This window comes from Hirundo rustica, chromosome 6, assembly GCF_015227805.2.
Source record: "Hirundo rustica isolate bHirRus1 chromosome 6, bHirRus1.pri.v3, whole genome shotgun sequence".
Taxonomy (NCBI): domain Eukaryota; kingdom Metazoa; phylum Chordata; class Aves; order Passeriformes; family Hirundinidae; genus Hirundo; species Hirundo rustica.
Genome location: NC_053455.1, coordinates 47,430,824 through 47,451,692, shown reverse-complemented (window position 1 = coordinate 47,451,692; position 20,869 = coordinate 47,430,824). Strand labels below are relative to the sequence as shown.

General features: G+C 42.0%; 1 protein-coding gene across 1 annotated transcript in view; it reads left to right on the top strand.

Annotated features, from left to right (window-relative positions):
• Positions 1-786: 786 nt before the first annotated feature.
• Positions 787-20,869, top strand: part of MOB2 (MOB kinase activator 2) — a 115,969-nt gene continuing 95,886 nt past the window's right edge. Inside the window, exon 1 of the mRNA XM_040067912.2 lies at positions 787-936. Within this exon, the coding sequence (XP_039923846.1) occupies positions 920-936 (17 nt within the window). The 5' untranslated portion in view covers positions 787-919. The remainder of the gene's footprint in view (positions 937-20,869) is intronic.

The following is a 20,869-nucleotide window of genomic DNA, read 5'->3' as shown; positions in this document are numbered from 1 at the left end:
CGGAGCCCCTGGCTCAGCACGGGGAGGAAGCAGGGTAAGGAAAGAGGGTGATGGCTCAAACAGCCTCTGAAAGAAGGTCCTTCCCTTGGAAAACTGGCGCGTGCAGGGAGTCCAATGATATAACCGTCCCTCTCCCATAACACGGGTTTTAATTAATACTCGTGTCCAAAGCATGGGATCGCCTCCAGCAGTTCTGCCTCTGTAAAGGTATCCACCTGAGCAGGTGCTGAGCAGGGAAATCGGTCAAGAGGACATCACTTTCACGGAGCCTCTGGAAATGCTGTGCATCAATGAACCTCATGGAAAGGATTTACTTTTAAAAGTTCGGGTTGTGTAAATCTCAAAGAGTGCAGTGTTGAGCTGCCTAGGGACAGGTATCATCCCTTCGGCAGCTGTTTGGTTATTTTTGCAGGATAGTCTTGGGTCAGTCCCTGGAGACCCCGCTGGAATTCCACGTTCTCATCACCGTCTCTAATTAATACATCAATTTGCCTCGCCAGCGCTGCTTCAGAGGCCCCCGATACGGGGTGCTTTAGCGAAAACTAAAGCACTAAAAGCGAAGCTCCCGCAGAGGGGGCGAGTGATGCCGGGGGTCCCTAGCCCGGGAGTCCGGACTACACCTCCCGGCATGCCCCGCGCGGCGAGGCGGCGGGGCGGTGCGGGGCCGCTTCCGGGTTGGCCAGCGCGGTGTGTTTACTTCCGCCCGCGCCAGTGCGCGAGTGTCAGCCCGGGGGGGGGGTACCCGGCGGCCGCCCCGCCCGCGGCCAGGGAGGGACCGACCGACCGACCGGGGCACGGACCGACGGACACAGCGGCCGAGGGAGGAGCTCCGAGCGCGCAGCGGCCCCGGCCCCCATGAGCAGGCGGTGAGCGGCGAGTCGGCGGCCGCGGGAGCTTCCCGGCGCGGCGGGACCCAGCCATGGACTGGCTCATGGGGTGAGTGGGGCCCCCCTCCGTGTCCCTGCCTCCGGAGCTCTCCCGCCCCGGCCGAGGCGGCCACGCTGCCGGGCAGCCCGAGCCCCGCGTGCGGCGCTAATGACTAATCAGTTCTGCCGGCGGGAGCGGGAGGGCGGCTGCAGCTCAGCCCCGGGCGTCTCTGGGTGCAGCCGCCTGTGCCCCCGGGGACGACCGGCCGCACGGGAGCCCTTGTCTTGTCCCGAGCGGTGGCTCTCTGGAAAAGTAACTTTTCCTTCCCTTTTTGCGGTGTAGGCAGGCCAGGTGTGGCAGCTCTCTGTGCTTCCCACTCATACGGTGTGGGGCTAATCCCCTTGCGACAGAACATCACTCTAAACCGAAAGGCGTGCCAAGTTTTAAATGGCTTTCTGTAGGGAGGAAGAAGAGACCTCGGCAGAGATTAACGCCAAATCAGAGCCACGCCAGGGGGCTTGGATAGCCTAGGATTAATAGTGCTAATTACACAGAGACAGAAGGTAGAGAGCAGTTTGCTGCGGGTCTGGAAACCCCAGGGCAGGAGAGGAAGATGCAGTTGATGGGAGTGACCAGTATCCCAAACGAGATATTCTCGGTTACTTCTTGCATGAATTGTGCTGGCGACCTGCACTGAGGTGAACTGTGAATAATTATGCTTCACAATCGTATGAGCACTTGGTTTATGCTTCAGCTAAACTAGTGCTGCAGTGATAACCTGCTGCCCTTAGTTTGTTCTTCACAGCAGTTTGGTCCAGTTCCCAAACGTGGTCTTTGCTATCTACGCTGCCTCCTTTTCTAACACTGCCGTGCCTAGAACAGAAGCTAAACTATTTGGTCGCAGTTGATAGACGTGGTGAGTTTAGAAGGGTTATTGGCGTGTGCGTTGCCTTTTGTCTGCAGCTGATCTGTTTGGTGGTGAGAGTGCACTTGTTACTTGTCTTCACACGGGTCGCATCCCACTCTCAATACAAAGTTTTACTGTGAGTCTGACCCCTCGTTCGCTCTGATGGAGGGAATGTTGAATATGTGGGGCAGCCGCTGATGGCTGGCTTTTCCTCCAGCAGGCTGAGCAGCGGAAGAGCAGTATTTATGGCATGTGCAGGGGTCCGGGTGCCAGGTACTGCAAGCCTTGTGGCTTTTAAGTCACAGGGCTGCACTCTATTCTTACATGGTGTCAATGAAAATAGAAATGACGAGCTTGTTTTGTTGTGTTTTGTGACAACCGCAAAGCACTGGTGGTCTGTTACACTGACTTTGTAAAAGTAAAAGCTGGAGTGTCAAAGAGTGTTACTGTGATGACAAAAAAAGGTCAAACCCAGGACTTATGCAAGTTACTTGTATGACTCAAAATACTACATGCCCCAATACAAAAGCTGTACTTACTCTGTGCAAATTACATTGTAAAGCAGAAAAGAATCAAGGTTTATTTTAGCCAACCTCTCAGTATATTAGAATGATGGTTTTCTTATGAAATATATTTTGGGCTTCTTTAAGTCACTACCATAAAAAAAAAAAATTGGCGTTTGTTCTGTACTTTTTTACCCAGGGTGGGTGGATCCATCTATGTGTGGAAAAGACTTGCCTGTTTTCCCCATTGTAATGGGAATGGATCCTGAGTCATTTGTGTGTTACTCGCTTGTTCTCAGCTATTTCCTAATATGTTTCTCTCCTGACCAAACCAAGTATTGACCCCCTGATGCTCTCAATGTTTTCTCCCTTAAAACACGGTTAGTTCTATTTGTGCACATTTGGGGGGGGATGGTTGTATGTGATTATGGCAGGAAGGGGGTGCATTGATATTTTGTAGTGGGAAAGGCTGGAAGTCCTGGATGACCCATTCTTACTTCTGGCCAAGTTAAGCCTGCTGTTAGCAACTGTGTTTGTAAATGGAAACATCCGTCTTGCTGCTTGACAAAGAAACTGAGGACATTTGTCTGCCCAGGCAGAAGTTTGGGCAGTGCCTCTTGCTCAGCATTTCTTCCAGTGGGAACTTCAGCTGTTTGGGTCTCTGATGTGAAGAGAACAGGGCTGAAGAAAAACCTGCAGAATAAAAGAAAAACAGGTCTCTCCCAGTAACACATTAGTTGGTGTTGATGCCTCTGGCAAGCAAAATGTATTGATCTGCTTCTTGGTGGTGTCTTTTTTTCCTAAGTGTCCTCACTAATTAAGCCATTGTGATCTTTCTTATTCCTTACTGCTTTGGGATGGTGGTGCTTTGCAGTTTCAGCTTTCCACGTGCTTTCCCTACCCCTGCAGAAGGTCTTGTATGTCTCCCTGTTGGCTGTGCCTTCTTAACTTCTTGGTGTGAGAAACACCCTCTGTGTTTTGACGTTGTATTACCGAGAAGTGATCCTTCCAGTGCAAGTGTGTTAAATTAGGCAGCAGTAACAGTTGCTTCTGTTCTAGACCTCGACCCTTGGAGCTGGTGTCACGTTTATCTGATAGACACTTAGAGTGAGATCTGCTTTATTCCTTCCTGGTCCTCCCCTTCTCATGTGGTCCCTTGGAAAGCGGGGGGAAGGGTAAGTTCTAACCATACCACAAAGAGCAGCAGCCCAAGTGTCTCTGATCGCCTCAAAGTACTTAATATACCAAAAAAACCAGAAGCTGAGGCTTACAAACAATAGTGAATTTATTATGGATTAACAAACAGCTACAGGCTTAAGTGGTCACACAGCAAAACTTCTCTGGGTGCTGCCTTCTGTTCAGTCAAGTGCTGAAATCCAGTCAAGTCCTAAGGAAGAAAGCTGAAAAGAATGAGCTGCTGGCATGGTACGATGCTTAGTTTAGCACCAAAGTAAAGCCAGAATATTTTCTGTGGTTGATTGGTATATTTGACCCTTCCACTGTGTAATAGACTATGAACACAAAGAAAAGTTCCAATAGGAATTTATTACATTACAGCAGGCAAAGCAAAGGCAAATACAGCGCTGGACGGCAGGGGAGTCTCGCTCCACCAACTGCCGTGAATTGGTAGATTTTTCAGTCTTGCTTTTATCTTGCTTCTTTCCTCCGATGATGTATGTGTGACGTGTTGCTGGGAGGGTCTCTTTCTGTCCCTCGGTGGTCGCAGAGATGAAGGCTGTATTGTAAGCTGGAATTTCTGAAACTTAAAGCTGATTAAGCAAGTAGAGAAGGAATGAGCAAGGGTCTATTTGCCTATCAGCTTAGATAGTGACATAGTAACTTCTTGTTATCTTGAGTTATTTGATCTTCAGTGAACAAAAAATAGTTAATGTTTATCACAATTCCCCCATTTCTCTTGTTCTTACTTATTTTTGTTTACTGTATCTTTGCAGTTCTTGTCTAGCTAACTCTAAAGTTTTTAAATTTTCTTCTTCAGGTATTTGATCATACTTAGTCTTAAGAAGCATAAGATGTGCCGCTTCCAGCTAGCTTTTCACTATAGTAATCAGTTTATTAAATATACATGGTCTAAAGTCTGCTTGCAAATATTTATCATGCCCTCCCCTGGATGTCCAGTCAGAGGCGATTGTTTTACAGCCCTAATATTTACAAAAATATTCTCCAGGATAATTACAATATCCTTTACTGTGATTTGAGCTTGGGCACATGTAAAATCCCGTTAGGTTTAGTACTTTTCTACAATGATTTATGTTGGTCAGATCACACAATCCTACTCTGAAACTGGGTGCTCCTACAGTAGTTACAGTTTGCAAAATCTCATTGTCATCCCATCGCCATAGTGACCATTTAAAGGGTTGGTGTGGTAGATTGTTTAAGGCATTAATCCTTCTTAAGTATAACATCAGCAAAAGAAAAGTAATCGGCTGGGTCACGTGGTGAGCATCATTGGGGGCATAGGAATGGGAGTATATTTGAGGATTGTTCCATTTCATAGACCGCAACCTGTCTCTCTGCCCAGGGTCCTTGCTCTAATTTCTATTCTTGAGGCAATTCCTCAAATATTGTTTTGTTGTCCCACCCCTGGGGTTTTTTTTCTCCACAGCTTTTTACCCCTCTGCCTTTCCCGTCGACTCGGTTGCTTCGAGCCACGGGGGGTACCATCTTCTCGGCAGCAGGGATATTCTTCAGGAGGTCCCCGGGGGCGACTCTGTTGCCTCTTGACATAGGAATCCCAGTTTCGATACTTAACTGGGGGTGTATCACACCGGATTCCCTTTAGGCGTGTGCGGCAGGTGCAGTCAACAATTTCAGCTATGAACGGGATGGGTTCATTAGGGTGATAACAATAATATTTTGGTTCAATCCCTAATGCAAAAATCCTCCACAACTCTTCTGATTCTTCTACTAATCTCTCATATTTAACTTTATATTCTAGAATCCAATCAGTTATGTTCTGCTGCAATACCCAACAGGGGCTGCAAATTCCTCTAGGAGGGGTTCCTCGCCTACAATGACTCCACCACCTGTCCCCGCAGATTTTACAAATATAACAAACAAAGGGATAACAATTGCACTCTGGGTCTCTACACTTTATCTTAACATCAGAGTTACAAATTAATCTTTCCTCCGTGTAGTGTGGTTCTGGTGCATATTCTACACGGTGTCTATTCATTGATGATCTCTCCTCTGGATCCGTAACTTCAGGTCTCCAGGATTGCTTGTCACCTGCAACTCAGGAGTCGGTTTGCTCACTGGCCCTTTAATTCTCCTAGCATGGGTCCATCCCTTCTCTGCTGTTCTGACTGCAGTATCTGTAGTAAGCAATACAAGGTAAGGGCCCTCCCATTGTGGGGTCAAGGTTGCTTCTTTCCAGGACTTTATCATTACTCAATCTCCTGGTTGCACCTGGTGCAGTTTCAAATCTAGTGGGGGTCTCTGAGCTAACCTTCTTTTATTCTATAGATTTTCCCTATATTTCATTAGGCTGGTTATGTATACATTCATATTTTGATCCCTCAACTTTGGATGATCTTGCGGTTCTTCTATATTGTAGGGCATTCCATACAACATTTCAAATGGAGATATTCCCATATCCGATCTAGGTTGTGTCCAGATATTAGCAATGCTAATGGTAGGCATTTTACTCATGACAGTTTGGTCTCAATCACAAGTTTGGTCAATTGTTTTTTAACTTCTCCATTTATTCTTTTTACTCTTCTTGAACTTTGGGGGTGCCAGGGGGTGTGATAATCCTATTGTATTCCCATTATTGCTATGGTTTCCTTAATTATTTTGGATGTAAAGTGGGGGCCTCTGTCCGAGTCAATGGTTTCTGTGACCCCATATTTGGGAATAATCTGCTCTAATAGGGTCTTGATTACTGTTTATGCCGTTGCCCTTGCCGTAGGGAATGTTTCTATATAATGGGTTAGGTGATCCACTATTACTAATAGATATTTATACTTCCCAGTCTTTGGTAACTCAGTAAAGTCTAGTTGGATGTTAGCAAGTGGCCGGTATGCTGTAGGTTGTCCCCCCTATTAAGGTTTTTCTTAAATTGGCTTTATTTACTTTTAGGCAGGTAACGCACCCCCTCACTACCTGCTTTGCCAAGTTATCTGCTCCAATACACATATGTTTGGTGGCGAATTGATCTACTAATGCTTGTGCCCCCCAATGTGTTTTGCTATGTATTCTCCTCATAATATCCATAGCTATGGATTTAGGCAGTACAGTTCTATTATCCTCTGGAAGTTGCCATTCTCTTTTTGGGTCTTCTCTCAACCCCATTCCTTTCATCTTTTCTTCTTCCTGCATAGTAAAACTATATATCTTTTGCAAATTCCCTCTGCTAATCTTATGCTCTTTTCTTTTAGCCTTCGGATCTTTCTGGGGGTAGATTGTGACATTTGCAAAGCAGCCCTTCTTGCTTCCTGATCTGCTGCATTATTTCCCCTGCTTTTAAAATCTAATCCCTTTTGATGCTCTTTCAGGTGAATAACAGCAATTTTCCTAGGTCTCCTCAAGGCCTTCAGCAGTTTCCTGATTAGATCCTGGTGAACCAGGTTTTTTTCTCTGGGAGTTTATCAACCCCCGTTCTTCCTATGTTTTCCCAAAAGTGTGTATAATCCCATAGGCATATTTTGAGTCAGTATAGATGGTACCTGATTTATCCTTCAACAACTGCAATGCCCGCAGTACAGCATAAAGTTCACAGGCCTGCGCCGACCAAGATCCACTTAGAGGGCCTGATTCGATAACTGCAAGTCTTTCTCCCCCAACTATTGCATAGCCAGAGACCCTTTTTCCATTAATTACTCGCGATGAGCCATCTACAAACAACCTACCCCCCTCTGGGGAGATGGGGTACTGTTTAACCCTTATCGGTGTCTCTGGATCTTTAATGATTACCGAGAAGGGGGGTATATTCAACCTTCCTACACTATCAGGAGTGTACCATACTTCTGAGTTAATTTTTTTCCTCATCCTCTACCCTCAAGGGACAGAGTTTTATTTTGATTTCCTCATTTACTACTTCTATATTAATACTCATTTCTATAATTAAGTCTCTCTCTAACAAATTATAATCTGCTTCTGGTACTAGTAGAAGGTTCCCTATTCTCATTTTGGACTTCAATTCCACCAGTACATTCTTAATAACAGGGACTTTAAAGGGCTCCCCCTTCGCCCCTACCACTTGAGCAGTTTCCTTTGATATTTTACATCCTTCTGGTAGTACCTGGACTGTCGATCGCTCAAACTAAAAACTCAAATTCCTGCTGCTGAGGACCTATTTTTAATTTTATCAAGGGCTCCTGATGTTTCCGTGTCCCCAGCAAATGAAGCCCCTGACTCTTTCAGTCCTCTTTGAAGACTCTCTCATCCCTCAGCCGCTTCCTGCAGTTTCTCCGAAAGTGTCCTTCATTCCCACAGTAGAAACATACGCCTCTATCCTTTTCTCTACTCGGAGAACTCCTCCCCCATTTCTCTGGGCCACTTGACTTGTTTTGGGAGGGGCATCAATTCTCTTAGTCTCCCTTACTGCTGCCACCATCATTCTTACTTGTCTCTTGTGACTCTCTTCATCTCTTCTCACACATACCTTCTGTGCTTCTTTCAATAGCTCATCTAGGTCTCTATTTTGCCAATTATCTAATTTTTCTAACTTCTTTCTGATATCTTCCCACGATTTAGCCACAAATTGTGTTTTTAGTAGTGCTTGCTCTAATGGTGTCTCAGGATCTAAGCCTGAGTACATTTGCAGGTTTTTTTTTTTTCTCAAGCGTTCTAGCCAATCCGTAGGTGTCTCCTCCTTTTTCTGTCTCTCATTAAATGCTTTGTTGATGTTCTGCCCCCTAGGCACCGCTTCCCGGATCTCCTGTACTATTATCTTTCTTAGATCCTGCATATTGATTCTGTGATCCTGCTGCTGATGATTCCAATTGGGATCCTGCAAAGGCCACTTGGTGTCTGCTAAAGGTCCTTGTGCATGTTGTGAATCTCGTATCTGCATCCTCGCTCGTCTAATCATATTTCTTTCCTCGGCCGTGAAGAGAATATTTAATATGGCTTGCAACTCGCCCCAAGTATAAATACTGGGTCCCAAAAATTGGTCCAGTCTCTCGGCCACTCCCAAAGGATCTTCTAGGAGGCTCCCCATCTCCCTCTTAAATTCCCGAACATCCCCAGAACTCAAAGGTACTGAAACAAACCCTATCACTGGGTGAGGTCCCTGGCCCCCCCCCACAGGCATTTCTCTTAGGGGATATAGGTTATGCTGTCTAGCCCGACCTCGGGTTATGGGTCCCTGCACTTCCTCGGGGGGCTCGGGATTACTCCCTGCTTCATGAGGCTCTATTGGAGGTGCATCTGGAATCTGGGGGTTCTGAGGGGGTATGTAAGGAGGTGGGATTAGTAAGGCTTCTTCCTCTTTACTCCTATCTTTCTTTTGTCCTCCCTCTTTGAGGGGAAACAGGAGCACTTCACCCCCAGGTCTTGTAACTCATACATTAGCATATTCACTTTCTTCTTGTCTAAAAGGAATTTTAGTGTTTACTCACAAGTTGAGTTTTTGCCTCACCCAATCTTCTGATGATCCAAAAATAGGCTAAAAAATATTCCAGGAAATCTCCTTTCCACCCCATACTACCACACAATAATGGATCATTTTAGCTTTATCTTTACCCCCTGTGTTAGGGTAATGTTTCCAATTGTCTAATATGAACCCCAGTGGGCTATCTGTTTTATGGGACTAGAGGGCCTGCTCTTCCCCTGTCCCATCTTCTGGAGTGCCCTCACACAAGCGTGGTGCGGAAATCACTCGCTTCCCCTTGTTCGTGGCTCACGCCCTCTCGGGCAATGAGAACCGCACTACTGAGGGTCCACAATCACTTGGAAAATCCGAGCTGCCGGTTCTCCTCTCACTCACACACACACTCGCAGCACTCCAGGATACCCGACCCAGACCGAACGGAATCTTCCACACAGATACTCACGCGTCTTGCGTCTTCGTCCGGACCTTTGTGCACAAAGTTTATAGGGTCTGCCGGCTTCCTTTGCCTAATGCTTTGAATTTAGGTTCGTCGGTCCAACCGAGACAGGAATTGGGTCTACCAGGGCCACCGACTGATCGGCGGGGCGCCCCCCAGGCAGAACCAAAAGTCCTATCTTGCAGGTGGATCCGAGTCACGGCACCAAATTGTAATAGACTATGAACACAAAGAAAAGTTCCAATAGGAATTTATTACATTACAGCAGGCAAAGCAAAGGCAAATACAGCGCTGGACGGCAGGGGAGTCTCGCTCCACCAACTGCCGTGAATTGGTAGATTTTTCAGTCTTGCTTTTATCTTGCTTCTTTCCTCCGATGATGTATGTGTGACGTGTTGCTGGGAGGGTCTCTTTCTGTCCCTCGGTGGTCGCAGAGATGAAGGCTGTATTGTAAGCTGGAATTCCTGAAACTTAAAGCTGATTAAGCAAGTAGAGAAGGAATGAGCAAGGGTCTATTTGCCTATCAGCTTAGATAGTGACATAGTAACTTCTTGTTATCTTGAGTTATTTGATCTTCAGTGAACAAAAAATAGTTAATGTTTATCACACACTGAATGCAGCATTAGTACTGATGCTGGTGAATCTCTATGGTTTCTTCTGTGCATTCTCCCCATTTAAAAAAAAAAAAAAAAAAAAGGATATATTTTCATAGGATATATTCTAAGTGCAATTTTGACTAGAGATCAGTGTTGCCTAATTGCTTTGCTCAACAACGTTTGCCAGAGATCCATATTGCCCACTTAGGAAAAGGTTGCAAACTTCTGTGTTACAAATAGCATTGATCTGCTCTTGAACTTCAAATTAGCAACAAAGGCAGGCATTGTTCCTTCACTTATGAAACTTGCATTTTTAACTTGCTTTAAAATACCATAATTGGATAGGAGTAAAACATATTAATGGTGCTGATAAACCTAATACGGTTTCATCTTCAGTAGTATTGTCTGATGCTGTAATGCATTTTTTAATAGAAGAGGAGTATTGAGTACTGTAGTGGTTTTGGTGAACTGTTACGTAATAAGGGCAGAGAGAAACAAAGTACTTTACAAACAATTACCTGTTAAACAGGAAGCTCAATCATAATTTGAGCTTCATCTGTATTATAAACTTTGAAGTTTAGTAGGTTAATAGACTATACTGATCGAAGCTGAGAGAGACGCTTACACTGATTTTACAAAGATTCACGGTTCCTTCTCCCAGCATTTATTAGAGTGTAAGTGCAATAAAGAGAGAGCGGCTGACTGCAAGAGGCATTTCTTCTCCATTTAAGTTTTAGGTCTTGTTATCTATACAGTCATACTATCCCCTGCTCAGTTATTTGTTCTTTCATATGTTGACCCAGTGACTTGAACAGAAGGGCCTAAAAATGATTGAAGGCTATCCTTTTCTCATATTTCATGTCTTCAGCTTTGAGGACAATTAGAGAAAAGCAATGGCCTGGAAAGATAAGGAAAATACAGATGGCAGAAACAGCAAACTTCTGGTCAGGACATTCGTGCCTGAAGACAGCACAAACTATTTCTTTCTACTCGGTTGATCTGTGGTCTGCAAGAAAGAACAAGTGGCTACAGCTGTAAACTGAATAATGTCTAATAGCCCTTACACTTGCCGATTTTCCTTTGTAATGCCAGTTAATCCACTGTAAACACCTCATATATATGCTGCCTTGCATAGTCTTCATCTCATCAGGACTGGTCATTGGAAAGTATGTTTTAGTGAAATAACACAGTAATTATGCAAATTCAGTCTTTTTGAATATATGCTATACTGGTGATTTTTAAAAAACAGTGTAAGAGAACTTCCCAAGGTCAGCACACTGCTAGATTTGTTTGGTAGAGGAGACTTGTATGTCATGCATTTATTTTATTCAGCTATAACTGTCAGGGACTTAAATTTAAGCTGGCAGTTTTTCCACTTATTTTGGGTTTAGGATTTTGCCACGTTACCCCTGTGGTAATTTTAAAGGCTAGAAGAAAAGCAACACATACTGCTGTTTTGTTGTCTTCCGTTCTGCGTTTGTGGAAGGGTCTTTAAGAAATGTCCTCGTAAGTCCTTAAGACACTGTCCAGTTCAAGATGAGCTTGGTGAAATAGGAATAATATTGTCATGCAGAGAAGTCCTAACCTTGAGCCAGAACAGCTGAGGACTACATGTGAATAAAGCATACCAGTGTTCTAGTTCTGTGTCATAAAGACCCCATATGCTGTTTGTCACCTGTTAGAATAAACCTTTGTTGCTTTTGAATGGGGTGCACTGTCGTAGGATATCTTGAGTTGGAAGGGAGCCATAAGGATCAAGTCCATTAATTGTAAGGAGTGCATCTTGTAGTGGGGGCAGTGAGAAATCATCCAGCAAGCTTAACTGTCAGTTTGGCTGGTGCCTCATACAGTTGAACCTGCCTTTATCTAGCAGACCTTTATATAAAAAGTAGGTGATGATTTTTATTCTGGGTACTGTTCAAAACTTCCTAATTATAGAAAATATTTCTATTAAAAGGTAGAAAGGAATAACACTGGACATTCTTCAGCTGCTGTAGCTGTAGGGAATGCTTCCCCCTTTTTCCCTTTAGTCATCTCCAGTGAAGAAAGTCTCCTGCCTTTATAAGGCAGTCTTCCCTCTACAAACTGCTGCAACCTCTCACCTTTCACAGCTTGCATGGTGTGTATCTTTGTTCGTTTTTTAACTGACCTCACAACAGGTGTTTCCCTTGCATTCCATTCTCTGCAGATTCTTGGCTTCACATGCCATTTTCCCTACTTTGAAGGAGCTGAAAATAACTCAGAATGGGTAAACCAGACATGTACAGTCCTACTGGGCAGGAAATACTCACATGCTCCTTATTTGCTTCTATTTATAGGTGCAGCATTACCTGTGGGGTCCCAGGTTGCTCTCCCCAGATAATTCTAGGTCTGTCTGTGAGCCACTGGCACTGCATTCACTGCTTACTGATGAGACTTCAGTATTACTTCAAAACCTTAGCAGACATGAGCAGTGCCTCTGCTAAACCAGAACTTAACTGTGAAATAAATAACACTGTCTGCAGGTAAAATTAGATCTCCATTAAATATTAACTTGTAATATTCATTAGTATAGTAGTGGAAATGTGCTGTTACTTTGAAATGTGAGTTTCAAGGGCTATTAGAGTTGTAGAAAAGGGGTCATGACTGTAAGACAGCAATTTAAATTTTCCAGGTGTGTTGTTGCCTTATGTATCCCTGGTTCTGAAAGTGCTCGGGTTTATTACTGAAACGGTCACTGCCAAGGTTCTTCTTTTGTAGTGCAGAACAGGTTGCAAATAACTGCAGAATCTTGCTCCCTGAAATGTCCTGGTGTAGTTAATTATTGATTTCTTGGAGAAAATGCCAAATAAATCCTGCATTTTAAAGCCTTTGTTACTTTAGCAAACCGTAGAATTTATCAGTAAGTTACTTTGATGAGTACAGTGCATGTGAATACTGGTTTTATTTTATTAGAGTGCTCTTTTTCCAGTATGCTGAGGGACAAGAAGAGTAGATAATTTTCAAGGTCCCTAAAGTAAAAGGAACTATTACTTTACTTAGAAAAAGAGTTGAATATTCTTGAAGTGTAGCAATACTCCCTCCTTGCATGTCTCTGCATGTTACCCTCTTCTCCTTTGCAGTGGCATCAGGATTCAGGAAGACTGGTAGGTTAAGATGCTCATCTGAATGAAAACCTTTTTTTTTTTTTTTCCTGCCTTGTTTCCTCTCCTCACATTAGTTTTCAACTAAATGAGTTCCTGCAGCTTGTTTGTGTGGCTACGTGAATAATGTTGATAGCACGGTGGTGGTTGTTAGATCAGAAAGCTTAGGGAACACTCACTTTGGTGGCAGCAAGGACTTAAATCAACTGAGTGGAATCATGTAGTAATGTGATTGTAAGTGTTAATTACTCTGAAAATAGTGATCTATCTTCTGGTGATGTATCCTTCTGCTTGGATGTTGGGAAGAACTGCAGAATGTCTGGAAGCAGGAGATGCCGTGACTGGGCTGGTATCCTGGAGTAGGCAGTGGCATCAGAGCACTGTCACAGTTGCTGTCCCAGTGTTAGATTCAGTTTATGGCTAAACTATAAATATACTCATTGTGAACTGGATGTTTATGAATAACTCAAGACTTCAGAATTGGCTGTAAGTCATGTTTCATCTACCTGAGAGAAGTGCTGGCTGTGTTGTGGTGTGAATGTGAAGGTAGGTGGTATTCTGGCTGAATCCAGCAGTCTGATTCGAGAGAGTGTTCAGGAAGCTTGGTTCACACATGATGGCCTACATAACTTTGCTATATTTTACTGGCAGTTTCCATCTGTTATACCTGCTGGATGTGGGCCCAGGGAAAGCGTACTTGAAAGGGTAAAATTAGTAAGAGACTGCAATTTTTAGATAGCTGTGTATAAAAGTTTGAACTCAGTATTGTCAGATCTGCATATTCTGCCGTCACTGATGACCTATCAAATAACTCTAATGTGTGTTTCTCCTAGTGGAATACTACTGAAGTGAGCTTGTCCATTGTTTTTTACCCATGTTTAGCCTTTTATGGTTGGTGATAAGGTTGTGAAGCTTGCTTGCTAGGTTATTTTTTTTTCAAATTCCTTCTTAGCAATTTTCCCACTCATCTTACTCTGCAATTATGGAAAAAAAAAAAAAAAAAGCTATGTCCTTAACTGTATATGAAATGAACAAATCTGATTATCTAAATTTATTTTTGCTATTTTTGTTTAGAGTAGTACTGGAAAGTGTTACATCAAGTGAGACTACTTGAAGAACTGTTGCCTCATGGCCTTGTTCTGGCACTTCAAATTGTTGCAGTCTAGGAGTTTTCCTGTTCCTGAGACTGTGTGCAGTAATTTTAAATAATTTCATTTTGAAGCTAGAATGATGAATGTAACTAAATACCTAAAGAGCAGTGCGATAATTTTAGCATTTGGAGGGGAAAATATGGCAATTTTCTCAAAAGCTGCCATATTTCTCCTTTTATTCTGTCAGTCAAGAGAAACTGGTCGGGGTGCAAGTTTTTCACGCAGTCCACAAACCTCTTTCCCTGATTGTGGAAAAAGAGCACTGAACACCCCCATACACACACAAAAAAGAACCCCCAAACCAGAATTTAGATACAATTTTCTGGAGAATGGCACAAATTAAACTGTAATCAAGATAGGGATGACTGTCATAGATCAAACTCCTTCTTACTCTGAACACTGAAAGAGTAAAGCCATTAAGCCGGCAGAAAACTATCTTTAAATGATCCAGGTCTGGTAACTTGAGCTCTTTAGAATATATCTGCATGCTTTTTAATTTCTTTTCTCCTTCCTTTCTGCACTGCTTAGGTTAAAGAGGTGGTCCCTGAATATTTTTATCATCAGTGTTCAGTGACTGGATCACTGTTGTCCCTCTTCTACACTGAAATGTCTAAATTCTTGGGACTTCTACCTGAGAAGTCTCCTAGTATTTACACATGATGAACAGAAGTTGTGTGAAACAGGTTGCGTAGAGATGATCTTGACTTACTTCTTTTCTCACTGCTTCAGTTTATAAACTACAGTCTAGAATTTCCTCATTTAGAGAACTTTTCTTTTACATGGTTCTTCATAAAACCAGCATGGAGTTGCTCAGGAGAGGCTTTTTTCCTTCTTAAGGAGTTATGCAAAACTGGATGGAGATGTTTTTTTATGAGGAGGTGTCTGCTTTGTGGATGGGCTCAGGTTACAGGATTAACTCTGTGGTTTCAGGTTTGTGTCAGGTAAATGATAAATAGCTTTTTTCTTTTTCTTCAGTCAGTCTTCTGTCTGATGATATCCAGGTGTTGCTGGAACTCCAGTCTGTAAAACCTTCATGATTGTCATGTCTACTATAGTGTTAGTGTGTGGCTGTTTTCCATCAGATATAAAAGGAACCAAGTTTGTAGTGAAAGCTAATAACTTTATTAGACCAACAAATGTACTTGGGAAAGAAATAAAAAGCTTCTGGGCATGCTTGTATCTCTTGTTTATGTTACCAGACTTTTGAACACAACCATATTAATAGTACAGTTTCATGTCAGCTGGGGAAATCTCACCTGCTGGTTTAGCTGGAGACTGGTTCCTTTTTAAGGAGCTGACCAGTCTACATTCAAAAAGCCATATTTGGGCACTGGTCTTGCTATTTAAGGTTATCTGAATGTCTTCTAAGAAGGGAAAGAGGTTAGAAATGGAAGTATTTGCAGGTTCTGGTCTAAGGTATACAAATCCTCAGATGGCCCTGAGGCCAACATTTTTTCCAATGTTGTCTTATTTTGTTCTGTGAGCCAACTTTTCTTGGTTCCCTTGTAATTTATGATTGGGGTGCCTAGGCTAACCTGCAGTTCTGATGTTCTTATGATCTTGTCTGTGTCTCCTTTTTGTTGTAGCCAGATAGTGCTTTTTTTTTTAATTAGCTGAGTATTGAGGTTTGAGAGAAATCTGTCTGCTAAGAGGTGAACAAAAGAAATAGTGAAAGGAGTAATTCAGCCTGATGATTATAGCTGATTTTTTTTGTTCAATTCTCGCCTTAATCTTGCAAGGCAGAGGATCTGTTGGACATTCCTCTGCTGCTTGACTTGCTGGGCATTAAAGAGTATTGTTTCTTTTGCACAGTATTCCTGGATGGGCATCTAACAGCAGTTATTCTTGCTGTGTCCCTTCTTCACTTGATTATTGTGGTGCCATTGGTGATGAGCAATATTTGAAGACTAACCTGGAATTTTAGATTTTTTTTGATGTATTTATGAACATTTCTTTTTAGGCATATGATAGGCTTTTACCATGTGGTCTGGTCTAGCACGGGTTTTAGCTTTGAGTTATGGGTGCTGTTCAAAATGCTGAAGAGGGTGATTTGCATTCTTATAACCCCAGAGTGTCTGTACTGAGGTTTTCTCCCTTGCCCCACCCTGATGAATATGAAGGTATTGGCCTGAGTCACTTGAGCTTGTTGAGGCTTGAGCAAGTGGAATAAAGTGCTATGAAAACTCATCTAAGAAAGGGGAGATTGTGGGTTCATGCTTGTAATGCACAAGCATGCACGTATTCAACTGCAAGTTTGTAAGTAATGTGGTTGGCTTACCTTTTAAAGAGGACCTTTCTGTTTACAACCAGTACTGTAATAAGCTAGTAGTTTTTTGGGTTTGGTTTTTTTTTTTGTGTGTGTGTTTATAAGTACTTTTCCAGGCTTTTTTCAGACAGGATGTGCAGTCATCCACTAGAATGTAGGCAGTTGTTGCTATATGTGGTATAACTTTTTAAATGGGCAGAGTATTATTTACGTGTTCACTGACTTGTATTTTCTCATTATTGTTAATAGAATCAATGTTTCTGTTTAAATCAAGTTCCTCTTGTTTTTAGGTAGAGTGAAGACTTACCAGCTCTCACTGTTTGACTCCTTGGGAATCCTGGCAAGGAGGCATCTTGTTAATGAAGAAGTATTTTCTGCAGTTCATGAAACACATGCAGTATGATCCACTATCTTGCAGGACAAAATCACTTGCTTTTTTTGTTAGGTTGCTTTTGTTTGCTTTTTTTAGTTGTAATCCATTCTATAATTAAATAAGGATACTCTTAGCTAGTAGATTTATGAATTCCCATGTTTAAACATTTTATTCTGAAACATGGGGGGGGCGTTACTATTAAAAAAAGTTGGCAAGAATTTCTTGAGAAGGAAGTAACTTTATTATAACGACAGACAAATTTAAACACATTGGTTCTACTTGTTTAGGTGTGTCATCTATCCCACAGTATTTCTGAGCCAAGCTGAAAAATGTAAAATAAAATGGGTGTTAAATATTTCAGTACACATAATGATTTAAGCTCACATGGTGGTTGCTTAATTTCTGAAGGACAGCTTCCATGAAGGTCTTGATGTGTTTTAAAAGATGCAATTCAAATTCATTCCTTTGGCTTCTTGAGTGCCAAAGCACTCTTCCAATGACAAATAGCAGGAAAAAAAAAATTAAAAATTTGGGAAACAAACCTGAGAGTGCATGAGAGATATCACCAAGCTGACAGTCTCCAGTGCTAAAAACGGCTTTGCTTCCTGAGTAAGCAGATAGATTTTGAGCAAAGAAGCAAATATAGGAATAAGGGTGGTATTTATACATGTAATATAACTTTCTTAGCAGACATCATTTCCTGTCAGGGTTTAATAAAGGAATGATAATTATTTTCCATTATTACTAAGAGCTTGATTTTTTTTTTTTTTTTTTTTTTTTTTTAATACTGCAGACAGTAGTATCTTATGTGTAATCATTGTTGGTAATTGAACCGTAGCTGTCAAAGCAAATGCCTGAAGAACTTGGATCTGGGAAATTCCGGTACATGCCTGACCTAAAAGAGTGATTTATTGCTCATCCAGATAAATGTCTGTGGCCTGCTTTGTCACACGTTCCCATTTAGCAAGTAGAGGCCTGCGGCAGGCTACCAGGTACTGTATTTCTGTCTGTGGGGACTTCTCACTTGCCTGTTGCTGCAAAAATTATGGCCTGCCCTTCCATCCCTGGCCAATAGTTTTTGTCTTATGGCTTGTATGTAATATTTTCTTCTCCTTGCGAATCTAGCAAGTTTCGTACTAAGGTGTGTATGACGTTTGTTTGGGTCTGTGGCTTTACAGATAAAGGGTCTAGTCCCAGTTCTGCCAAAAATCAGTGTGTGTACTTTGATGGTATCACAAGTTAGGCCAGAAGACAGTGCTGACCAGTCTCAAGGGCTAAGGCAGAGAAACACTGGTGATAATGTGAGGTTTGAACCTGAGGGCACCAACTACCAGGTCAGTGCATCCTTTGTGGACTACACAGGAACTGAGTGGGAAAGAACCTCTGCTTTCTGCAGGGCTTGCTTTGAAAGTGTGATGGAAAATGAAACGTGATTAGGCTGAAATGTTCAACTGTGTGCAAAACTTTGTCCTCTGCTGTTACCTTTGAAACTAGAGTTCAGTAAGTGTTCCATGTTTTCTGCTCTCACTGTGTCTATCGATTACTGTGGAAGCCAAGCTGGACATAGTGAAGCTATGGAACAGTGGAGAAGGTAAAAGGCTGTTGTGATGGGGGAGCCGGACTGCAAGTGCAAACCAAATCCGCACAAAGCTTTTTGTTCCTAGTAAAGTGAAATAGGAAGATGTTCTTACTTTTTTCCCCTATTCCCCTTGATTCCGCAATTCGCTAACCTTTATCTTAAGCTTTTTTAAAATGGCAGAAAGTTCTAGTAGCTCTAGAGAGAGAAAGTTGCTTAAAACTGTTTGGTACTGCTGACTGAACAAAGGAGTAGATTGGTCAGTATTCATTAAAATGAGAGGGAGAATATGTCCTAGCTTTGGTACATTTTTGGATGAAAAGTAATGCCTAGTTACCAAAGAGTGTTGCAAACATGAAGTTTCTCAAAGAGTCTAAGTAGAATCAGCTGTCCCCCTATCCTTCTGCTGATATATGCCAAAGTATATGGGCTTGTTACATGTGAAAAATAAGGCAAGATTGAACAGCTGTGGGAATAGCTAATGCAAATTTTATTTATGTTCCCACTGAAAGTAATAATGTTCCTGCTTACAGGAACTCCCCCCATGACTTGTTTCCCTAAGATCCCTGGAGACTAGTGGTGTGGGTGGAGTGCACAGGACATGAAGTAAAAATACTGTGTGATAAACCTGTCTAAAAAGGAGTCTAATCTCCAAGGGAGACAATGGTTATCATATAGCCATGGGCTACTCATTAACTTGTGGTTCCTAAAACAAATATTATTCTAGAGTGACAGCCAGTTACTAACATGAAACTGTTACTTTTTAATCCCATTTTGGATCTGCTTTTTTTGCGGCAGTTTTTTGGAGTTTAGTAGTAAAACGACAATGTGAGTTTCCCAGCAGGTGCTCAGACCTTCAAAGAAAGAATGAGTTGTCCAATATGCTCCTGTTACAGAATCAAACCCAGAAGAGCTTTAGGTTAGCTGGGTTTCAGAAAATACTTTTTCTGCTTCATCATGTGGAAAAGCAATAGCAAGTTCAAAAATGAGGAGGAGAGTAAGGCAGAAGTAGGTTTAAAGACAATTGACTTGCCAGCATACTTTGACAATAAAGAACAGTTTAGGTGTGTTGCATAACACTCGAAGGCTGGAATAATAAAATAGGAAGAATTTTTGTACAGAGACGGTAGTTGAGCTGAAGATTTAAATTCTGTGATTCACTAAGGTAAATAATACAGTTCTATAAAGACTGACGACATTAGTAAGAGTGCTAGCAAGGGTAATGCTGGTTTTCAGTCCGTGCATCAAAGCTGAGCAGTCAGTCTGGAAGAAGTTCCTCTTGGGATATGGTGTTGGGCAATTAGCTGCATTTCCAGAGATTTATGGAGTCTTCTGCATTGTTATGGTGTTGGCTATTATCAGAATGAAGTACTGTCTTGGTAGGCTGTTGTTTCGCATTATGATAGTTCTGAGTTGCAGAGGTAGATATTCAGAACATGTTTGCTTATCAGCACAGTAAAGCCTAATCTTTTGTTTGCAAATACCTCCCATTTTCATGTACAGGAAGTTGAAATGCTTCATAAAAATCTAAATACTACAGAGGGACAAGAATGTAACTCCCTTCTAAAATATCTCTTCTAACACTCATTTCCATTACCTTTTTCTTCTTAGAAAAGCGCTAAATGTATTGGTGTTCGAGTTTGGAAAAAAAGCTGGTGTTTGTGTTTGGAAAACTTAAAAGTACTCATGAAATGCCATTCCTCATGATTTTTAAGTCACAGACTACTTGTACATTTTCACCTCCAAGATGCGTGACAGAAAGATTAAGAAATTGATACCTCTTTTTCATTGTTTTAAGTTAATGCCTTTTTGACTGCGGTCAATTTTTTTCAGGTTTATTACTCATGAAGTCAGCTGTCTTGTTAGCATATTTCATTCTTGCATTTGTTTAGGGGCCCTGAATTACAGTATGTGGTTCTGAAGTATGACATAAGTCACTCTTTTTCTGGTATTTGCTGTTCAATGTTGAAATGTCACCTTTGGGACTGTGACTGTCAGTCGACAAATGTTAATCTTTCTGGTAACTTTTAATGATCTTGATAATGCAATGATAATGAGAGAAGAAGATGGAAATGGTTACTAGGGGAGAAGATTTGAAATTCTATGGACTTTAAAGTATTCCAGGATATTAATACTGAATCATGGTGCTCTTGCTTTTATTTCTAATTTTCTGGAAGTGAAAATATGGCACCTTTTCTCTTTCTTGCCCAGAAAGAGGTAAGAATTAAGGTAGAATGTGTTTTAACATCAAGAGTATAATGCAAATTTGGAAATGAGACCACTTGGTTGTTATATGAGTTGTATTATTGATCTCCTCTTGTTTCTCTAATCTGTACTTGCTTGTTTTTCTTATGATAGGTCTTTTGCAAAAACAAGTATCTACTTGTGTTTTCAGAGAAGCCACCACAGTGGCCTTGGTGGTCTTGAATCTGCAGTGCTTCCTGAACAGTTTAAATACTTGAAACTTGCTTATTCCTCTCGGTTATTCTGAGCTTAAG